The sequence below is a fragment of the Meleagris gallopavo genome, chromosome 1, assembly GCF_905368555.1.
Source record: "Meleagris gallopavo chromosome 1, MGAL_WU_HG_1.1, whole genome shotgun sequence".
NCBI classification, from domain to species: Eukaryota; Metazoa; Chordata; class Aves; order Galliformes; family Phasianidae; genus Meleagris; species Meleagris gallopavo.
In genome coordinates, this window is record NC_139404.1 from 44,291,271 (window position 1) to 44,312,032 (window position 20,762).

Sequence of the window (20,762 nt, forward strand, 5' to 3'; positions counted from 1 at the left end):
CTGCGCCCGCGGCCCCGCGACACCTGCGAGTGCCGGGCGCCGCGAAGTTGGCTCCGGGGAAAGTTTCGGAGCTCCGCTGCGGGCCGTGCGGCGGGAGGGATCCACCGCGCTCTGCCCCGCAGCCCCCGCCGCCCCCTCCCCGCCGGCACCGCCCGGTCCCGGCTCGGCCGCGAGGTGACAGCGGTGCGGCGGTCGCTCGCGGCTTTCCCGTACCCGCAGCCGGGCGGGCGGGAAGGCGATTTTTCTTTTCGATATCCGAATTTAATGGAGCGAGGAAAGCGCCGCGTCCCCGCCCCCGGCGCGCCGCGACTCGCGTGTTCGGGAGCCGCCGAGCGCTGCCCCGCGCCGCTCCCAGCTCCGTTCCTCGAGGTCTCACCGTGCCCGGCGTCGCTCAATCCGAGGCGGTCTCCGGGCACAGATCCGCGTGCCCTCCCGATCCTCCCCCCCGACCCCTCGGCGCTGCCCGGGCCGGGAGCCCGCTCTCCCTGGTCCCTCTATGAACTCGGGGCGGTCCCGAAGCGCCGCGCGGAACCGCTCCGGGTGCGCCTCCCGCGGGGCCGCCGCTATAACCGCGCTTCTCTCCGCTCGCAGGCGGCGGCGGCCGCGGGGCAAGGGCCATGGCCCCGGCGCGGCGCTGAGTCCCAGACCCGCCGCCGCCCCCCATGACCCTGCGCTCCGCCGAGTCCCTGAGGAGCGCGGAGAGCGCCGGGCCGCACTGGGGTCGCCCCGGGGTGGCGGAGGCGGCCGCGCCCGCCGCAGAGGAGTGCCGGGAGGCGGCTCAGCTGGTGGCGGCCATGGAGGAGCTGCGGCGCGCAGGTAAGCGGGGCGGCGAGGGGAGCGCGGCGGTGCCGCCGGGAGCGGCGGGCGGGCGCTGGGCGCTGCGCGGCGGCGGCCCCGCGAAGGCGGCTCCGAGCGCCCGAAGCGAAAGCGGCGGCAGCGCCGCGCCCCGGCGGGAGCCCGGATCGCCGGGCGGTCCGGCGACAGGGAGCGGGCGGCGGCGGCGGCATCCCCGGGGCCGTGCCCGCCGCCCCGAGTGGTGCGCGGTGCGGGACGGGAGCGCCCCGGCGAGCCGCCCTCTCGCCCCCCTCTCCCCAGTAGGAGCCGCTCGGGCTGCGCGGTCGCGCGGTGCGGGGCCGTTCCCGCGTGTCGCCGAACGGAGCGACTCCACGGGGCGCGGGTGGGGGTGCGGGGGCCGTGCGCGCACCGTCTGGGAACAGCCGCCGGCCCGAGGGGCGCGATAAAAGGAAACGCGTCGTAAGGCAAATTATTTTCTATGGCAAATAAAACTTTATGATGCCTGCAGGACTCCAGCTTGCGAGCAGCACAAGAAGTGGGTTAGTGCAGATCCGTCGGGCGAGGAGCAGGCTGTTAAACAGACAGCCGGCAGCAAATCGATCCGTGCTTTCTCCCCTTCTTTACCAGGGTGGTACTGGGGCAACATGAGTGTTGCCGAAGCCAAGGAGAGGTTGCAGGATGCCCCCGAAGGGACTTTTTTGGTTAGGGACAGTTCGCATTCTGAGTATCTGCTGACCATCTCAGTCAAAACCTCGGCAGGACCGACCAACCTGCGCATTGAGTACCAGGACGGCAAGTTCAGGCTGGACTCCATCACCTGCGTCAGATCGAGGCTCAAGCAGTTCAACAGTGTCGTGCACTTGATCGAGTACTACGTTCTGATGTGCAAGGACAGAACCGAAACGCCTTCGAATGGGACGGTCCACCTCTACTTGAACAAACCCCTGTACACATCAGCCCCGTCTCTGCAACACCGCTGCAGAATAACTATAAACAAATGTACCAACCAGATCTGGGAGCTGCCGTTGCCAACAAGGCTAAAAGAGTACTTGAAAGAGTACCGGTACCAGGTATAAATGTCTTTTCTAAATGCCTCTAACGTAGAGTAAGTTTTAAATGCAATTCTTAAAATCAGCCAAAGAACTGAGTAACCAGTTTTACAACTCAGTGTGGAATTCACTATCAAAACAGTGGCAGTTCTGGGGGAAAGGTTTTTATTTCAGATGCCACAAAGGGAGACTTTATGTAGAATTATCCCCGCTTGTATCCCTGAGGTTGGACAAGGTGACACGCTGTCCCTGCAGGGGGAGCGGAGCCAGGAGGCTGTCTGTATGGCATTGCTTTGTCAGTGGCATAATGTACCGCATAAGGACAGAACGCTGACTGAGCGGGACAGGGAGAGGCTGTCAGAGATGTGCAGGAGTGCACGAGGAGCTCAGCTGTCTAATTCTGAGATTCATGTGGTGCCGGTGTTCGTACAATCCTGAAAGTTTAATTGGATCGCACTGTGATAATCTTGCCAAAGTTATGCAACTAATCAAATCCAGTCAAAAGAGTGATCATCTATTCAGTTTTTATTGAACTCTGATTTTTGTGCTTTTCTGAAGGAAAGGTGTACTGTAAGCAGTTTCAAACCTTGTTTTTCAAAGTTCTCTAAAAGTTGATGTTAAGGAGCAATGCCACATCTTTCATAGGAACCCAGTATGTTGCTGATTATACCAGATTGGTATCCCAGAATCTTTGTTAACATGTTAACATCTTCCCGGTGGTGAATATATCCATGTTGTTACTATTAAGCCTCTTTTGGTTGAGGCTTTAGGACTCCACGCTGCAGAGCTGCAGCCGGTTAGTTCCAATGTCAGAACATGGATATCAGCAGATACAGCTGTCTTCTACAGTGTAGAATGTTTTCTTCAGCTTGTTTCCCAAAATATGGGGAAATTTGGATTTTTTTTTTTTTTTTGAGGGGAATGGTTTTTGTGGTTTTGTTTTGTTTTATTTTGTTTTTCTTCTAATTCACGGTTGTAGCTCTCAGACTATTACTCAATAAAATCAATCAGATTGCACATCTATCTTCATCTCTGTATGTATGGATTTGCTACTCTTCAGGAAAGATTGACATTAAGAACCCCTAGCATTTCCCAACTAATACCTACATAAGTGGACACGTATCAGTGATGATAAGTACCCTCGCTTTGCCTTTGTGGTGCTGCTCACAGGTACAGCTGCCTGGTGTTCAGATTACTGCCTTATAAGCAGCCTGCTGAATTCCTACAGTTAATTAAGTTGAATATTAGCGTAGGACTTTGTGTGTTACGGCAGCCCTCCAAATGAAAAGATGGGGCTAAGACCCTCCGTATCCCTTCTTCTCTCTAAATGTAAAGCATTTAACAGAAGAAACATTCCAATCTGGGAGTAATATGAGAGCAGTGAAGAGGGAAACTAGCGCATAGATTCATTCTCATTAACAGTTTCACGGTTTTAACTCTTTTCCTAGCTTACCTTAATTAAAGCAAAAAGACTTGTGTTTGAACAAGGAGAGTTGTCAAGACTTGCTGCAGTCTAGCCCTGCCCAGGCTGAAACAGAAACAACAGAAAACAACTTTGTTTTCCCTGTGCTTTAGCTGCTCCGCAGCGCTACTGAGCATAACTGAGTAAATGAGGGGGAACTGACCAGCTCATGGCATTGCACCCAGACTTCTCATGCCAGGCACTGCGATTCCAACAAACACATGGGCATGGGAGGCCAACAAGGCTGAGAGGATGTTCCCTGAGCACCACAAGTGCTCGGCGTGCCGTTGTTCCCTCTGTGGAAAGGTGACTTTTCTCCCTCACTCAGCTTGCATTCTCTGCCCGAATTTCATGTAGAGATGGGCTGGGGGCAGTCTTCTCCTGGAAAACAAAACAAAAGATTTTGTTACGTAATTTTTTTCCCCATGCCCTGCCAAGATGCAGCAGTGTTGGAAGGCTTCCACCCTCTGCGTCCCACCCCAGCAGAACTGTGGCACGGCAGGGACGTATCACTGCGACCTGCCTGCCCTGTCCTTGTCACCTGGCTGACTGGCACATGCCACCTCGGCACGAGGAGCAACTCCTGTGGTCAGCAGGAACACTTCTCATTCCAGTAAATGTGCATTTTTACAGCTCTTGCCTAACCCTAGCCCAGAGCTGAGGTGGTTGCTGTATGGAATAAGCAGCCCCTGTCAGGGTGAGGAAATGTCCTGGCCCACTGCCATGCTCACTGCCCGTTCATGGGCACACACCGCCAAGATGGCGCCCGCCACGGCACTGTGGGACTCAGTGTGAGCACGGTGCATTCAGCACCCTTAAAACGGATTCCCTCTGGACAGCCCCTGGCTTAGGGATCTGAAACAGAGAGCAGCACTGCTGAGAGAGGCTAGTGGGGTGTGGGGGACAGTGGGGGGCAGCTGGAAGGGCCTGGTGCCCGCTGCCAGACGTGGAAGCCTGCCAGGCCCTGCCCTGTCCTGCCCAGCGATGCCAAGCTGAGGCATGAGAGAACAGAGGCTGTGCAGACCTCGGGTGTTCAGCACCTCTCCACGAGGCACATGGGCTGAGGGTGAGGGGTGAAGAGGGGGAAAGGTGGTGACGGTCGTAATTAAGCAGCGGAGCTTCCCGTGCTGCACAATCACATTTCAAAACACGCAGTGTCCCGACAGGTACTTCCTCTCCTCGGTGTTGAATGCTGAGAGGAGGGAGCAGGGTCTGCAGCAGTGCTGTGCTGGAAGCAATGAACAATATTTTGAACAGACTGGAGGGGGAACTAGACCTCTTTGTATGAGAGCAGAGCTCTTGTCCTCATTAGGATGCCAGCCCTAGGGCTGATGCACTCGTACAGCTAAACTTTGCTTGGCTTGCTGCAAGCTCTGCTCCATCCTAGTGCAGTGCAGGGGAAGGACTTGTTCTGGAATAAAAAAATACAAAGATAGCACATGATTCAGATCACAACGGTGAAAAAATCTTGCATGAAGACCCCTTGATTTTTCAGGCACGATCATGTTGTCCAAACAATTTAAAGAAAGACCCATTGCTTCTTAAATTTAGTATTATTTTAATTGCTGTCCCTTCAGACCCCCCAAATGACTTCTAACTGACAAATGTCAACCTGAATTGCAACTGGGGAGCGTTTGGTGAAGGCAGTCTCACAGATTTAACACCTCTGAGTCAACCAAAAATCGTCATCAGGACTTTAATCACAAGTTTCTTTTCCTCTCATTTTTCATTTTTCAGTCTTGAGGCTCCAGATTTTTCAGCCTGCACCTGAATGTTAGTCTCTGAAAATGCCTTTGTTTTGATAAATGAAAGGTGAGAAACCCATGACTGTAAAAGTAAATTGTAAAACCTAATTTTTTTTTTTAATTAATTTTTTTTTTTTTGTGAGATGGATGGTGAAAGTAGACTTGTGCCGGGATAGAGCTGAGCATTAACACCAGCACAAGTGTGAGATACAGTTCCATTTCAGCTGTTAGGGCATTCCTCTGCCACCAGCATTAGCACCAGAGATGGAAAATGGTTCAGTACAGGATGGGTGGGCAGAGTGGGCGTATAACCAAACAGCTTTGCATTCATTGCATTATAATTAATTTGATTTCTTTCTGATCTCATCAGCATTATCTTAATTGCAATTTGTGTAACCACATTCTAGATATACAATATATAATTATTGGTGAGCAGGAGAATGGTGCACTGGAATATGAAGTGGGAGTTGTTTATTTTTAATCTCAGAACAATCTGCCACTTGCTCCTTGCTATAAGCTGTGGAGTTTTGAAATCTAAAACTCTCATTGAATTTCACCCCCTTAAGAAAAAAAAATCTAATTACAATAGGAAGGACAGTGCTGTGTAGCTGCATGAATTTGTATATGTTAGTTACCTCTTGTGTCTTAGAAAAGTGTTTCTCTGGGGAAATGATCTTGTTGCAGAGCGTAGAAAAGCTTTATTTACTCATATATTCTATTCAAGAGCTTTTCCTTGTATACCTGGTACAATTGCTATGGATTTTTGCTTTGTCGGGCAGTGTATTGCTTTGTTCTTCACCCAAAGCACACGATGGGTATGGGTGGAGATGTGGGTGTTGTGTCTGACTGTCATTTGAAATAAAGTAAAACAAAACCTCTGCCGACTTCGCTATTACTGAAATAAATCTGGGTGTCGTACTAACTGCTGGAGGAAATAACGGGTCGAGGGGCTCTGAAACTTGTATTACTGGTTCTCAGGGATTGTAAGGTACTTCTCTGTCAGAGGGGGAAGGGGGAATTAAACAACTACAGAAATACAGGAAACTTGTAGTAGATAAAAAAAAATAAATAAATTTCCAAATAAAATGACTAGGAAGTTACTTAAAAGATGTAGCTAGTTAGGGCTGTGCACAAAAACTTGGGGGATGACAGTCTCCCTCAGCACAGCCCCTGGAAACTGCCGCCTCAGTTCTAACTTCAGTGTGACTGAGAATGCCTGGAAACAGCACTCCACCGACACATCCCTTCAGATCACCCAGACCTGAGCTCACTTCACAACGCCATGGCGGTTTGCCACGGTATTGCTCAAATGGGCTAATTTCCACAAAAGGCTGAAGATCAGCCAAAGGAGTGAGAAGGCGGCGTCGCTGTTAGCGGGGCTGGAAAGGTCATCGGTGCCAAACACCCACAAGACGGAGGGCAGCTGCATTCTCGGTAAGGCACAGCATGCAGGGAGCTGGTGAGAGCTGCTCTGCTCATTGCAGAGGGAATGACCCGCCTGCTGTCCGAGGAAGGCTGGCTTCACTGTGGCAGGGACAGCAGGGAAGGACACAGCGCGGCTGGCAAGCGGGAGGTGCGCTCCCAAGTCCCAGCAGGATCACAGCCGCAGCACAGCTGCAGGGCTATGGGAAAGGTGCCTCGGGGGAGCCTCAAAGTCAAGGGAGGGGGGACAAATATCTGCACACAACTGTGAACTGCACACAAAGTCTGTCAGATAACTGAACTTTGGGAAAAAAAATCAGCTTACAGCAAAACCAGTCTGTCCTGGTCCCAGGGTTGCCAAGGGGATGAGGGATTAACCGTGTTTATTCATCAGGTGTCTATAAGGGTTGCAAGTAGCTGGTTCTTCTGAGAAAGTCTATGGGACTGTAAAAACATAGCACAGCAATTATGGTGCTTAATCTCCTTGATAAACTGGATTTTATTCTTCTTAAATCCCACTGAAAGAAGGATTGCACCTGTTTTGTTTTTTTTTTTTATAGTTACTCTTTCTGTTTTTTGTTGTTGTTGTTGTTGTTTTCCTTAGAGTTGGAGCTGCTAAAACTATCCAGGGACTGAAACATCAAAATGATATCATTATTTTCTATGACACAAAGGAGGAAAAAAACTGCAGGAGCAAAAGCTCCTTAAACTAGCATAAGAACTAAGCTGGGTTTTACCAGGAAAGAGTTCAAATGGATAGGAATGGGGACAAGTTCCGTGCTGCGTGCTGTACAGAACAAAATACATGAAAAAATCCCCCAATTAAATGTGCCTGTCTTAATTTCTCTTTCTTTGGCAGGCAGGGTTTATGTAAGTGAATCCTTTTGTTTTCAGACAAATTGTTACATAATTGATGTTTCATAGCCGAAGACTGTAATTCGGTGCTCTGTCAGCTAACAAATGGCAAAGGCAGAGAAACGGTAAATGTGGGAAAGATTTAAAGCCCTGTGCAAATTCTCCTTTCTACTTTCCTGGAGTTATTATTTATCAGACTTTAGATCGGGCTCAATAACAAGAAATAAACTAGAAACAGCTGTGGGATGGACATTTCAAAGCTCTAACCTCACTTTTCAAAATGCTTTGTTAAAATTTAATTGTGCCTCTTCAGGCTGCGGTCCCAAAACAGGACCCGTTCAGCTCAGCCTCTGTCCCCACACCCAGCCTGTCTCAGTGGAATGCCCCCACCAGAGGGGTTCCTCCAGACACCTCCGTGACACGTCTGGCAGTTGCTTCTCTCTTACCTACCGTGCTGCTCACTGACACAAGGCAGAGGAAGCTGTGGCTCAGCTGTGGTTGTTCGTGGAACTTTTTGCTGCCACATTTTCTTTTCAGAAAAGCAATAATGTGACCGAGCCCTTACGAGCTGCAGTTTCCATACTTGTAGGGCAGGAGATCGACTTCATATTTTGTAGTTCTTCAGTGTGGGTGAAAAATTGCTTATTTCTCAATTAGCATTTACTCTACAACAATAGTGATCTGCTCGAGCAGCTGCTTTGCTCTGCAGAGAGCAGAAAATAAGTAGGGGAAGGGCGCTGCTTGTCTGCCTCCATTGCAGTGCCAGGGCATCGCAGCTCCTCTGTGAGCTGAGTGCTACACACAGAAGCACTGCGAGGAGATAGCAGCTTCTGGAAATCATCAGTTTCCTTTGAGTCCCTCGTTGGCAGATGCAGTGCCCACTCGAGGCTGCTGAGCCGGCGCCCTGCAGTCATGAACCACACAGGTTTCATTTTGCAAAAGAACAAAATCGAGCCTGAGGACTGTGAATTGAAGGGTATTTTTTATTGGAGAACAGGACATATGGAAGAAGTATAAGCACAGCTCCAGCTAGGCTACCTGCAAAAACTTTCCATGAATCATTACCAGCTCCTGAAAAACTTAACCTGAAAGCAAGAGCCTTTAAAAAGATGCACTGTATGTGAGTTTATGCAGCTCAAAGCCCGAAAAAGGGACTGAAGATGACAAAAATCAGTGGCTATTCTCCTCCCAAATAAATCCTGCGCTCTGTATGGAGTGCTAGGCAGGCAGTTCCTACTCTGGAACTTGCAAATAAAAGCAGTTTGTTCTGAGACAGGGTTTTAGACCTGAATCTGAAATTCTTTTCCCTTATTTCTAAGTATTCAATTTTCAGGCTAATTGTGATACTTCTTTACTCTCCCATTAGTAAAATGGTTGCTTTGCCTTAGAAAAAAAAAGTTTCAAAAGTCAAGAATATTTCAAGGCTTTCAGTATTTCATCTATTTCCTGAAAGCATCTTTAAATTGTACTTCAAAACAGAGGAAAGCATTAATTCATACGCCTAAGGAAAATGGACTACAAATTCCTCATAGGAGAAATATTGAGTCACATTTTGCAAATATGCATTGCAGGTTTTTTATTACAATTCGCTGCAGAGATTCTTTTTCTCTGGAATGAACGTGCCAGTTTCACATTCGATGCCTGCTCCCTTTCTTAGGACTGTTCTACGTCTGAGTTTTGGCTGAGATCATTAGCACCAAAGTAAACAGCACTAAGAACCAATTCCTCGCAGCGCTGCTAATATTTATTTACTTATTTTTATTACTGAAACAAATGTAAAAGCACGGATGCTGCGGGGTCACTGCAAACCCCAGAGGATTAGTGCTTTGAGACAGTGCTTTACCTACATGCTAGCCATGCCTTTAATAAAACAACACTTCTACGAACGTTGATGACGTGTCACCTACGTTTTATACCCTTTGCTCTCTTTGAAGTGCACTTAACTCCAAGCCCTTATCGTTAAAGTGGGGGGGTGGGTGGGAGGGGTGCTCAGGAAGCAGCAGAATAACCCAACGTGCAGGCTGGGGGCTGGCCCCCTCCCACCCCACCAGGTACAATCTCCCCACAGCTGGGGAGAATAGCGCTGTCGGGGCTGCCCACTGCCCTCAGAGCCTCTCTGGCACCAGCCTGCCTTTGCAGCAGCACCAGGTGTTGGTGTGAATGAGAGCCAGGCTTGCCGAGGGCAGCACAGCAAGGGGAGGCTGAGGAAGAGGGTGAGAAGGAAGGGATCATTCACAGGACCCTCATCTGCTCCTCAGGCCACAGCATTTGGGCCACCCCGGCTCCTATTTTAACAGAAATGTTCTCTGTGCTCCTCTGTCTAAAAATGACAGGCAGCCCCATAATATATGTTTCTTTTTTCCATCTTCATTTCGGAGGTTTTGTGAGAGATTTAACCAATTAGATGTGTTTTTAATAAACAAATATTGAGGCTCATATTTCTTTTCTTTTGTCCCTAAAGTTGGAATGCTGTCCTAAAGACAATTGAAAACAGCATAGTCCTAATAGATTAAATCTGGTTGCACGAGTTTTAAAAACACAGTTTGGCTCTTGTTATCAGCAGAAACAAATTAGTATGTAGAAAACAAAGAAAATACATCCATGCTAGGATGGAACTCAGCTCTAGTTAGCAGAGAGGATCCTCTCAAAGGATAGATTTTTTTTTTGATGGACTTACTATACTTGTAGAGTTTCTAAAAAGATTCAGGATTTTTAAAAATGTATATTTAAAAATCTGACATTCTCATCTGCAATAACACACATGTAAAAGGGAACAGCCCTGTCAGAAGAGACGCTGCGTAGCTTGGTTTCCATAGAGTTGGACTTGCTGCCCTGATCTCAGCAGTCCTCAGCAGCATGGCCTGAAGACCAGTAGCGATTCCCCATCCCACAGAACCACGGCGAGCAAGGTTTTAGGTCAAATGTCCTAAATGCTGATGTGTGGGATTGATCGTGGTGCACTGACCTACACAGACCAGGAGATACTGTTTTGATCTATGTGTTTAACCAAGGTTAACATTCAGACCTGAGCAGATAGCAGGGAACTGAGCCAATCCCAAACTGGATCATGTGGTGATTTTTTTCCCCTAAAACTGAGATGGAACTGAACCGTTCTTCTGCAGTTTTGTTGAAGTTGGATCAGACCTGGAAGTACCACAGTCAGAGCTGAACCCAAGCAGAACTGCTAAGTGTGAGGGCTTCTCTCCCTGTGCTGTTCTGTGGCAGCAGGGTGAGCACGGAGAGCAGTTACCGCTTTGTTTGTGTCGCTGCCGATGGATCTGAACAATGTGTAGCACTTTCAGCTTCCACCGGTGAATTTATGACACTGCTTACAAACCAGTGGAAAGGACAGGAAACACCAGATTTTCCCTTTAATCAAGCCTGAACCTCTTCCCCTCTTCCTTCCGAGGCTTATCTCCTTCCTCCCACCACTCTCCTTCTCTGCATATTTAGGCTGTAAGCAGCGACGTGACCAGTGCTGGCTGTGCTAAAGACAACGAGGCTGCTGCTATTTATTAGAGAGGGAACCGGAGCTGCTCTGTGCACATCCATATGTTTTGCTAACTTTCTAAGATATTCTTGGACAGTATAAAATAAATAATCACAATTGCTTCAACTGGCAGAAAGAATGCAAGCTATCTAACGAAATGTTTGTGTCCCTTCTCTGGGCTGAGACGTGGGCTCAGTGTTTGCACCGAAAGCAGCCGCCAGGATGGCAGTGGGGTGGTAATGTAAGTCCCCAGGTTTGGTCCCTCTGGTTCTAAACACAATACAGTTCCTTCCATGGTGACTAGAATTGAAAAACAAAGCAAAGCAAAGCAAACATTGGCAAGCAGAGGTACAGGAAGTTAAGAAAGGAAACTTTCAGCAGTCACACGGCTGTGCGCGAGGGATGATCTTATACATTGATTGTGGCGTCCTCCGCTCCCCGGTGCCACTCCGAATCGCTTACAGATGTGTTTTCGCACCACAGTACTATGAACGGCCCGTGACACAGAAACGTGACAGCCGTACTGCGGCTACAGGGCAGCCAGCTCCTCGTCACTCAGCGGCTGACGGTGCCTCCCCGTGCGGTTTGCAGCTAAGGTCACAGCGCATGTAGGCTGTCCCGCCCCCGTTCCTAGAAGGCTGAGGTGTGCCTGAGACAAAGCATTCGCCGCGGTTTAACGGACGTACCGAAATGCAGCATCACCTACCAGTTATTTAAAATCAATTTCAACCCCTTGCATCGAATTTATTATCATCTGCCCGCTATCCCACACCGACACGCGTATGCCGAGCGATCCAAAGCATTGTTTTCAAGCCTCCGCGTACAGCGCTATGCGCGCAGATGCCGGCCGCACAACCACCACGCGCGCCTCCGCGTCCCTCAGAGGCAGCGCGCCGCGCGCTCAGACGGCCCTCCGCTCCCACACCGCCCCGCGGCGCCGCGAAGCGCTGCGCGCATCGTGCCCCCCCCGGCGGTGCGCGGCTTCCGCGTACCGGCCGAGAGCGGGGGGGTGGGAGGGAGTCGGGCTCCCGCGGGCGAACGCTCTTCGCTGCGGGCCGCTCGGAGGAGAGCGGGGAGGCCGAGCGGCGCGTCCGAGCGGAGCCGGGTCGCGACTTCCCCCTTCCCGCGGGTCTCGTTCGCCTCGGCGGGGACTCCCCCACCCCGTTCCGGGACAGAGCCGCCCCCCCGGTGCCCCGCGGCCCCCGCCCCCCGCCGCGCCGCCCCCGCTGCCCACAAGTGACATGGCGGCACCCCCCGCCCTCGCCGTCAGCGGGGCCGGTGGCGGCGCTCCCCCGGGCGGCCCGCGGCCGGGCGGCGGCTTCCGGCGGAGCCCTCAACAAAGATGGTGCTCCCCGCGCCGGCTCCGCGGGCGCCCGGGCGCCGCGTGTAGTTCCCCGTTTCCCTCTGTAAGTACGAGGAGCGGGCGGAGGGCTCCCCCGCCCCGCGCTATCCGCTCCCGGCCCGCTCCAGAGCTCGGCCCGCCGGGGAACCGCCGCCGCGGGCCGTGCTCCTCCGGTTCCGGGGGCGGAAGAGCGGCCGAGCCGGCTGCGGGCGGCGCCGCGGGGCGCTCGGCTGCGGCCCCCCGCGCTGCGGGGTCGGGGCCGAGCTTCCGCGGGGCGGGCCGGGGCCTGCGGTAGGGGCCGCCGCGACGCCGCCCCCGGAACGGAGCGGGGCAGGACGGGGCCGCGCGCTGCCCGCCGGGCTCGGCGCTCCGCCGCGTGCGAAACCCGAGTGCGTAGGGCCGGGGAAGGACGGGGCCGGGGGCGGGGTGGGTCGCGACCTGTCATAGGGCGCGCGGGGCCACTCGTGGCGTCGCGGGCGGCGCGGAGCGTTTGGGGCTGGGAAACGCCAGCCTGTGTCGGGAAGGGCCGGGGGAATGTGCGTTTTGGGAGCAGGAGGATCGTCTGCCTTAGTGGACGGGTCACGTAGGTCCAGAAAATCCCAAACCTGTGTCTGCAGGTGTGGAGATGAGTCAGGGATCGTGGGATGTGGAGGTGTGGTTCCTAAATTTGGTTCTGCAGTGGGAAGATGTAGGCTTAGGAGTGTCTGGGAAGGGCTGAGCTGTGCCATCCTGCAGCTAAACTGGAGTCGCGTCTGTTCGTTTCTTTTCAGCAACAGTCTTACAAGGAAAGCTTACTTCACAGCTCACCACGGACCTCTAGGTACAGATTAATTAGAATTAATTGAAGATGTTTCCCTGTTGCATTAAACTCTGGCCCTATGCTTGCCTGCATCAAAATCCTGATAATGCCTCTGTATCTGCCTGGTTCCTTAATCAAATGTGGTAAACACCCCTAAAGAAACACTTCAATCCATAAAAAAACCCTAAACATCAACAAGCACTATCCTGGCAGTTGCTGGGCTGCTGACCTTGGTAGTGAGTGGCCCCGCAGGCTGTGAAACCTTCATCGTGCTCACCCCTGAGTTTGTGGGCTGGGCACATCCTTCAGCAGGCATTGCCACCGCACATTCATAATCCAGTCAGCATTTCCTTTTGCACAAAGGTGCAAATAGATAGTTTGGAAGGGGTTTGTTTGTTGGAAGCACTGACCAACTTGGTCATGAGGACAAGGAACAGGGCACGTGTTCTATCTATGGTGACTGGAGGCCTCTGTTTCCTTTGTTCAGTGTGTGGGGGAGGCCCATGAGGCTACTAATACCCATGCACAGGAGGAAGCAAGAGGGTTTTGTGGCATCAGGAAGAGCTTTCTGCCTGGGTTCAGAGAGAGGTTCTCAGAGGTGCCTGGTTTAGGCACTGCAAGCATGTCATAAGCTCACAGGTCAGTAGGGAATTTGGGAAGCAAGAAATTACAGGGATCTGCTTTCTGACTCTTGGACTTCTTCCACATGTATAAAAGCATCTAGAGACCAGAATGTTGAGTTTCACCCATCCCTAATGAGCATCCTAACACCAGACACTGTTTGTCTGCCTCCTGTCTCTCGCTATCACCACACTCCATGATGGGGTTCAGTGTTTAGGTTGCACCCATCAAACGAGGCCATGTAAAAAACAAGTGCCAGGGGGGTGCTGCTAAGCTCTGAGATGGCCCAAGGCAGAAGGTGGGCACCTCAAGATTCAGGGTAACCTCCTGGGCAGGTGCCATTAGTGCTGCATTCAGCACTCAGGGAGAGTGTTTTCAGAAAGCTGTTTTGTCAGAGGGTGTCGAAGATGGAGTTTTCCAGTCCCTCCCTTTGACTCTTGCATTTTGTCCAGAACACCATTTGTATGCTTGTATTTTCTGTTGATTACCTGCCCTGAATGTCAACAATCAGGCCACATAGGCATATCTTTAATGGAGAGTTAACAGGCATCTCTGACAGTAGAAAACTTGAGCAGAGCTCTTAAAAATCTTGGTCTCTCTCTGTATCTTCAAGCTAAATGAAATATAATTCCAGTACAGTCAAGCTGTTACAACAGCAACTTCTAATTTAATTACTAGAAATTCTCCTGGTAATCACATTCAACACCTGCTACAGTTTTTTGGCTTCATGATTTAATCACGAGAAAGTATTTAATTGTATTACTAAGTCATTTTCCTTTGCAAGTGCCATTAATGGTCCTGGGGATATGTTTGTCATTAGGGACTAGACTAGACATCTTGATTTAGTTCCTAGCTTTGGCACTGACTCTTGATTTGATCTTGGATGAGTTGCCTGGTCTCTCTGGACCTCGATTCGTCTTTCTCAGAACGGCTATAAAATGCATCTTTTCCAGCTTTTGTCTAGTTGGAGCGTTAGTTGAGTGAAATGGAAGCTGGCAGGCGGCACCCAATTGCTTCCTATAAACACATTAGAAGGGTGAATACCAGGGAGGGAAAGGAGCTGTCTAGGCTAAAGAATGATATTGGCAGAAAAAATGCCTATAAATAGAAGGTGAATAAATTTAAGATGGAAATTTGAGGAAAATTTCTCATCACCAGGTCAGTCAAATCCTAAAAGAGCCGTCCAGGATGGGCTGGGGGAGAGGACAACCTTGTGCCTGTGGTACATTTCCACCCCTGCTGAAATTAGAATGTGTTGGATTGCCAGGGCCACTTGCTGGCTGGCGGCAGTGCAGCAGCCCTCATGTCTCAGATGTTGAGACCAGAGGTTAGGTGTGACACTGGGTTAATTTTCTGGGGGTAGAGTCTCCCATGGACTGGCAAATACTCCAGCTGCTTCAGGGGTGGACCTTGGCCAGTTTGTGAGCCAGGTACTTTGGCATGGTTGTCATTCCATCTAAGCACTGGTCTTCACAATGCCAAAAGTTCTCTTCCTGTCTAATATTTCCCAGAAATGGCTGTGTTTTAGCTGGTAAGACTGTATGATTTGAGCAGAAAGGAGGTGATGGAGATCATTAGTGGTTTTCCTAGGCTGATGATTTTGAGAATGGCGTTCTTTCTGAAGAATGTTGGCCATCAAACATCACTTGTGGGTGTTAATGGTTCATGTTTTAATCTTGCATTTCCCCAATCCCTTGCTTATGTTCTAGGTTGCCAAATGGATGCCAGAGACAAGCAGCTTTTGCGCTCCCTGCGCCTGGAGCTCTGCACGGAGGTGCTGGTGGATGGACTGGTTATTCAGTATCTCTATCAAGAAGGCATTCTCACTGACAGTCATGTTCAAGAAATAAAATCCCAAACCACCAGCCAAAGGAAAACCATGATGCTCCTTGATATTCTTCCTACTAGAGGACCCAAGGCTTTTGATGCATTCCTGGATTCCTTACAGGAGTTCCCATGGGTTAAGGACAAGTTGAAGGTGAAGCGTAAGGAAATGACAGTACAAGATCCTGCAGGTAAGGCCAGGGTTGTTGTTGCTGGTATTTTGAAGCTTGTTCTCAGCTGTAGTTTTGAAAGTGTTGAACATACCAGTAATTTCAAGTTATGCATTGTGTAGATACAGAGCACGATAGCAACATAGGGTGCAGCCTGAATTTCCTGGGAGCCAGCCCAATGCCAGGAAGCATTGCCAAGCTTGGGGTGTGAGCAAGGCTGAGTTTCTCGGTATGGGGAGACAGCAGCTCAGCTGAGGCTGCCTTTGGAGAGCTGGGAGATGTAAAAAGACCCAGACTCCTTTACTTCAAAGGGAATGGACTATAAAAAGTAGTTTTCCCTAGCTGAATAATGGCCTCTTTGCTACCCATACCTGATTAATGTGTGTTCTATGTATGTTGTCTGGTATTTTGTTTCTGGATTGACGGAATTTTTACTTATGTAACTTAATTATTTTAATGTCGTTTTAATTTAGTAGCATATGCTAATTTAGAATTATGTGGTTTATCACGTTAATTGGAGTGCAAATATCTGGGATTATTGCCACCAAAACTACCAGCTGCTGCTTAGTTTTAAAAAGAGTTTAGGAGTTAACTGATTTAGTGGACGTTACGTAATCTTGTTGAACCTCTGTTTTTCTGACATTTAAGCATATTTCTAAAACAAGTCTTCTGGATTTGGTGTTTATTCTGAAACCATTTCTCTACCAATACGTGTATGCAATTACTAAGCTGTTTTGAAGTCAGGAAGACTGCTTAAAATACATTTCCTTGCCCTAGTTTATTGCAACATGTGTTAGTTGTTAAATAGTTAGTTGTAGATAATAATAGTTAAATAGTGAAGTAGTTCTCATTTGGGAACATCTTTTTCTGAGCAATTGGATTAACTTTCCTTCCTTCCCTCCCCTAGCCTCCCCCCATTTAGATTTGGTCATATTATGATGTGTGATTTTTCCAGTGTCAGTGTGCTTTGCGTGAGGCTCTAAGCTTGTGAAGATGTGTGACTCAGGACTGTTGAACATCATGTGCACCTGCGCCTGAATTAGCTGCACGCTGGAGAACGTTTTGTCAAGATCTGCTGGACAAATATGGCATTATCTTACCTTAGGACATTTGTAATGAAATGTCACGACAGCTTATCTTTCTGCTGGGTCTCTGTGGAGACCTGCTTTATGCTTGCTCCAAAGCTGCGGAAATAGTAAATAATTTTCAGAACTTTTTGGAGATTAAATATCACGTGCTGCCCATAGGTGAAAACACTGTGAGTTCTCAGCATGGTGCAGACTCGTGGTGTTGAAAGTGTTGGAAAAGATGGTGCTGCTATGACAAATCCTGTCATGCTCGTGCTCCTTATTTGCCTTACAAATCGGAGCGTGTGTCTGTTTGCTGATTGCTGGCTAAGCTATTGAATAATCCTCAAAGTTCTTCAAAAACACACGCAGCTATCAAGTACAGGCAAGGTCCCATATTTTTTTACTAGAAAAATGCTCTCTGATTTTTATTCTTTTGACTGTTTTGTGGATTGCTTGTTTCCATTGTGACTAACATAATGTATTCATGCGTATCAGGTTCTTTGGTTTCGAGTGGGCTGACTGTACTTGATATTGCCAAATCTCATGTATAAAGAAAAGATTTCCAGATTAGATCAAAGGTAACTGTCATTTTGTACTGCGGCAATCCAGAGTGTAAGAAAAGGGTAAGCTTTAATATTTGGGTATGTTCTTTAGTAGCCAAAGAAAGAGCACCATCTGGACCCTAATAAATGATGAGCGCGTCCTGCAGTGAATTGGAAACTATGGTGACATCATCAGGGCTGATTACATGCAAGAAAATGTGGTTTGGGATAAAAAGCCTCACTTTGCATTCAGAACAACAAACTTGTAAGCTTTTGTCTCAGCAGAGTACTTGAGCATATGCTTGGCTTTAAGCATGGAAAAAGCCATTGCCTCTAATAAAACTGTAAGCATGCTTAAAATTAAATGTGTTCTTCAGTGCCACGCTAGATAACTTCTACCTTACTGGAAACAGTTCATAAAAATGATGATTTGTCACTGGCAATTTGTTTTAAAGAATCTACTTCTAGTGAAAAAAGCCTCCTACATACATCGTATGTTTTTTAAAACTGTAAGACCTTTAAAATTGAAATTGTTTCATGGCCTCAGATTTTAAAATCTTTATTTCTTGGAATCATGCATACTTATGGAAATAGCACGCCTGCTGTTCACTTGTTTATGCTCAATTAAAATTCTGTTTCCTTAAGCAAAATATCTTCAGTTTTTGCAGATCTTTTGCAGGATTGAGGACTGTTGGCGAGTTGTTTCTTGGAGGAAGGCTTTATTTTGTAGTCCTTCACTTCTTACAAACTAAACTGCATGCAGAGTTTTTTAAAAGTTAATGCAGGTACACTATTACTTTATCTGTAGGTGGAAACTCTGGCACATGCACAGTGATTTTTCTATCTAGGGCTTTGGACTGTTGTGCATTTTGCTTGAAGAGATCAGGCTTTCTATCTGTGGATCAGCTGAGAAATGGTTGGTTACCAGTTAAAAAAAAAAAAAAATCACAACTGTAATTGTTAAGAAGCTTTTAATTTATTTTCTTCCCCTTGTAAAAGCAAAACAAAAACAAAAACAAAGAAAAAAAAACAAACCAAAACAAAAAAACAAACAGGAATTTTAGAAGGACAGAAATAAGAACATTTTTGGTGATGCTCTGTAGTTATGATCTGGTGGACTGAGCAGCTATGAGATGGAAGCCAGAGTCTGAGACATAAACAAGACACTTCCACTGACTCATTGTGAGCTTTGGGCAAATTTTTTCAAGGCAATGGATTTGTCAGTCACTATTTGTGTAACTCAGTGTAACGTTCATGGAGCAGCATAGATTGTGACTGTAAATTGGTCCGGGATTGAACCCAGACTGTGCTGCTTGGCTGCTTGCAAATAAATGAGCATTAAAAACTGTGACATCCTGAGTTTCATTGTTTAGTATCAGTTTAGCTTTAAAGTGGTAGTTCCAGATACTGTTAGCTGCTGTAGTTACAGAGGGCACAGAAGACTCTAATCCTGCAGAGCTCGAGGAACAGTTTCTGCTGGCATCAGGAGACTGACTGCAGGCAGGTAGGGCCACTTACATCTACGTAAGTCCAACAAAGAGATCTGAGATTGCATCCCTTTGCTTGTTTATGCAGAGGACAGCCTTTTGTCTAGGGTAACTTTTCTCCTATCTTGTACAGTTCTGTCAGATGGCTGCACCTTGGGGACACCTTTCTTAAGGTAGGAAAAATGTAACTGTAAGCCCAAAAGGATCAGGAAGAAAACTTAAAGTCATGTGCTTTGGGGGTAAACACTTATGTCTTTGATCGATTTCAAGATGATTAGGATGTACTTCTTGCTTTTTTAACAACCTGAGATAGAGTAGCTGACCCGGTGCGGTGTCACTGCTTGACTAACGAATCATTACAAAGATCAACCCCAGTTGGGGGTGTCTGTTTTTGAAGGTCATAACTTCTGCTGTAGTAAGAGTTAACAAAAATAGCACAGGTCTTTTAGAAGACGATTGTTTTTTCTGCCCTAGTTTGGATAGCTTTAAGCCTTTGTCAGGAGCATAAATCTTCAGTATAGTATTATAAGTCCTCTGAAAAACTACAGCTGTTGGCAACAAAATTCCATTCTTTCTAGGAACAGCACACAGTTACCGAATATTTTTTGCTCTGAGGAAAATAACATAAGCTTTGAAGGCGTTTGTTTATCAAAGTGTCTTTCTAGTCTCTCTCTGCTCAGAAATTTCTCTACCCAAGTATTATATTTCTATATATACTGTAGGCTGCTGTAGAATTATTTACTTCAAAAAGTGTTAGTACTGCACCTCTTTGTAGTATAGATTATTTCTCCACTCCTCAGGAAATCACAGCATATTGAGAAAGAGAAAAATGTGAGATACAGTGTTTGCCAGTGGAATTCTGCAGCAGCCGTTGCTATCCTGGCAAATGTTAGTGAATTTGGGGCATTGAGTTACGCAGAATCATCTTGGGAAAGCTGTTTTGTCACATCTAAGCCAGGAATATTTTCTAACGTATGATTTCTTTTTCTTTGTTGTTGTTCTTTTTGCGGTACCTACTGAGCGGTCTGCACTAGGGTCCTATTAGACTCAGGTGAGGTTTTATGTTTTTAACAGATTTTAGTGGGGTTGGGGTTTTTCCCTGGACCTGTGTGAAGTGCATGTTTTTGTATAGCTCTGCAAAACTCCATGTTGTGTAACACGTTGGATGAAGCATGCAAATACAAAGCAAAACAAGTACTTTTACTGAGAAAGCCATCCTTCCCTCCACCCCAGCTTTACCAAAGTTCTTTTCCACAGCTGGGTTGTAGATTTATAAGAGTTTTGATTCAAATGCAGCAGCATTAGGACATGGGGAAGTTTAACATCTCTTCTTACCTTTCTTGGCTGCTTCCTGCCCTCTTCCTATTCTGCTTCCTCTCACTTCTAATGCAGTGAGGAAACAAGCTGGTTTCTGCCTTTTCCATTTGGATGTGAGATAGGAGAGCAGCTGAGGTATTCCTTTTCTTTCCCTAAAATGGTGGACAGAAGGGGGTGTTTTTTTCTTTCTTCTCTTTCCCTCCCCTCTCTTGTATAGCCCAGTGACAGAAGGGGGAGTTTCCTCCCATAGAGGAAAGGGATGGGCTTAGCAGTTTTGGCTGCACTGAATTGACCTGGATGAAGGAATGCCCTTGTGCCACATCCCAGTGCCTGAAGGCTGTAGAAAAAGTACTCGAGTTCTCTGGAGAGATTCAAATCCATCTTTGTAGGAGAATTTCCCAAACTCTTTTCCATATTCCCTTCTCCCCTGAAAATCGGGTGTTACATTTACGGCTTTGGCTTTGCTCCTGACCGCAGTGAGATCTGGCATTGAAGGTCTGTGCACACACTCAATAAACAGCATACATCATGATATGGACAAGTAATCAACTTCCCTGGTTCTTCTCCTCAGCGTTCTGTGTATGTATTTTAGTTTGAATGTGCATATGACTGTAAGTTTTTTTATTATTATTTTTTACAGTTTAAGGAATATTTTTATTGCTTTTTTTTTTTTTTTTCCCCCTGTTAATAAGCAGCCATGTTTTCTCTGTTTACACTTTACATTTTTCACATTGAGAAGCCTTAATCATAGGCATCACTAATGAGAACTGTA

The 20,762-nt window shown here is 47.8% G+C and overlaps 2 protein-coding genes and 1 long non-coding RNA gene across 7 annotated transcripts in view; 2 read left to right on the forward strand and 1 right to left on the reverse strand.

The window, feature by feature from the left end:
• The first annotated feature begins 480 nt into the window (after positions 1–480).
• SOCS2 (suppressor of cytokine signaling 2) lies at positions 481–2,867 on the forward strand. Of its 2 annotated transcripts, none has more exons than XM_085222912.1 (2): positions 481–816; positions 1,304–2,867. In XM_085222912.1, exons 1-2 carry the CDS (start codon positions 497–499, stop codon positions 1,869–1,871), a joined length of 888 nt encoding a protein of 295 aa, XP_085079038.1. In that variant the 5' UTR covers positions 481–496; the 3' UTR covers positions 1,872–2,867. The 2 variants fall into 2 exon arrangements, with proteins under 2 accessions (XP_085079038.1, XP_085079046.1); XM_085222920.1 differs by having other exon boundaries at positions 663–816; positions 1,423–2,867.
• Positions 2,868–12,085: 9,218 nt separating this feature from the next.
• CRADD (CARD and death domain containing adaptor protein) overlaps positions 12,086–20,762 on the forward strand; it is a 75,563-nt gene continuing 66,886 nt past the window's right edge. The window contains exons 1-2 of one of the 4 annotated variants that reach the window (XM_085223074.1): positions 12,086–12,224; positions 15,290–15,595. In XM_085223074.1, the coding sequence (XP_085079200.1) occupies positions 15,298–15,595 (298 nt within the window). In that variant the 5' untranslated portion in view covers positions 12,086–12,224; positions 15,290–15,297. Of the gene's footprint in view, positions 12,225–12,782; positions 12,981–15,289; positions 15,596–20,762 lie in introns of those variants that run through there. The other 3 variants (XM_019613833.3, XM_019613823.3, XM_019613828.3) reach the window with 3 other exon arrangements.
• On the reverse strand, positions 17,886–20,232 carry LOC146545274 (uncharacterized). Its single transcript, XR_014883141.1, has 2 exons — positions 20,009–20,232; positions 17,886–18,092 (listed from the first exon to the last, which is right to left on the reverse strand). It is a non-coding gene; the product is annotated as an uncharacterized LOC146545274 (long non-coding RNA).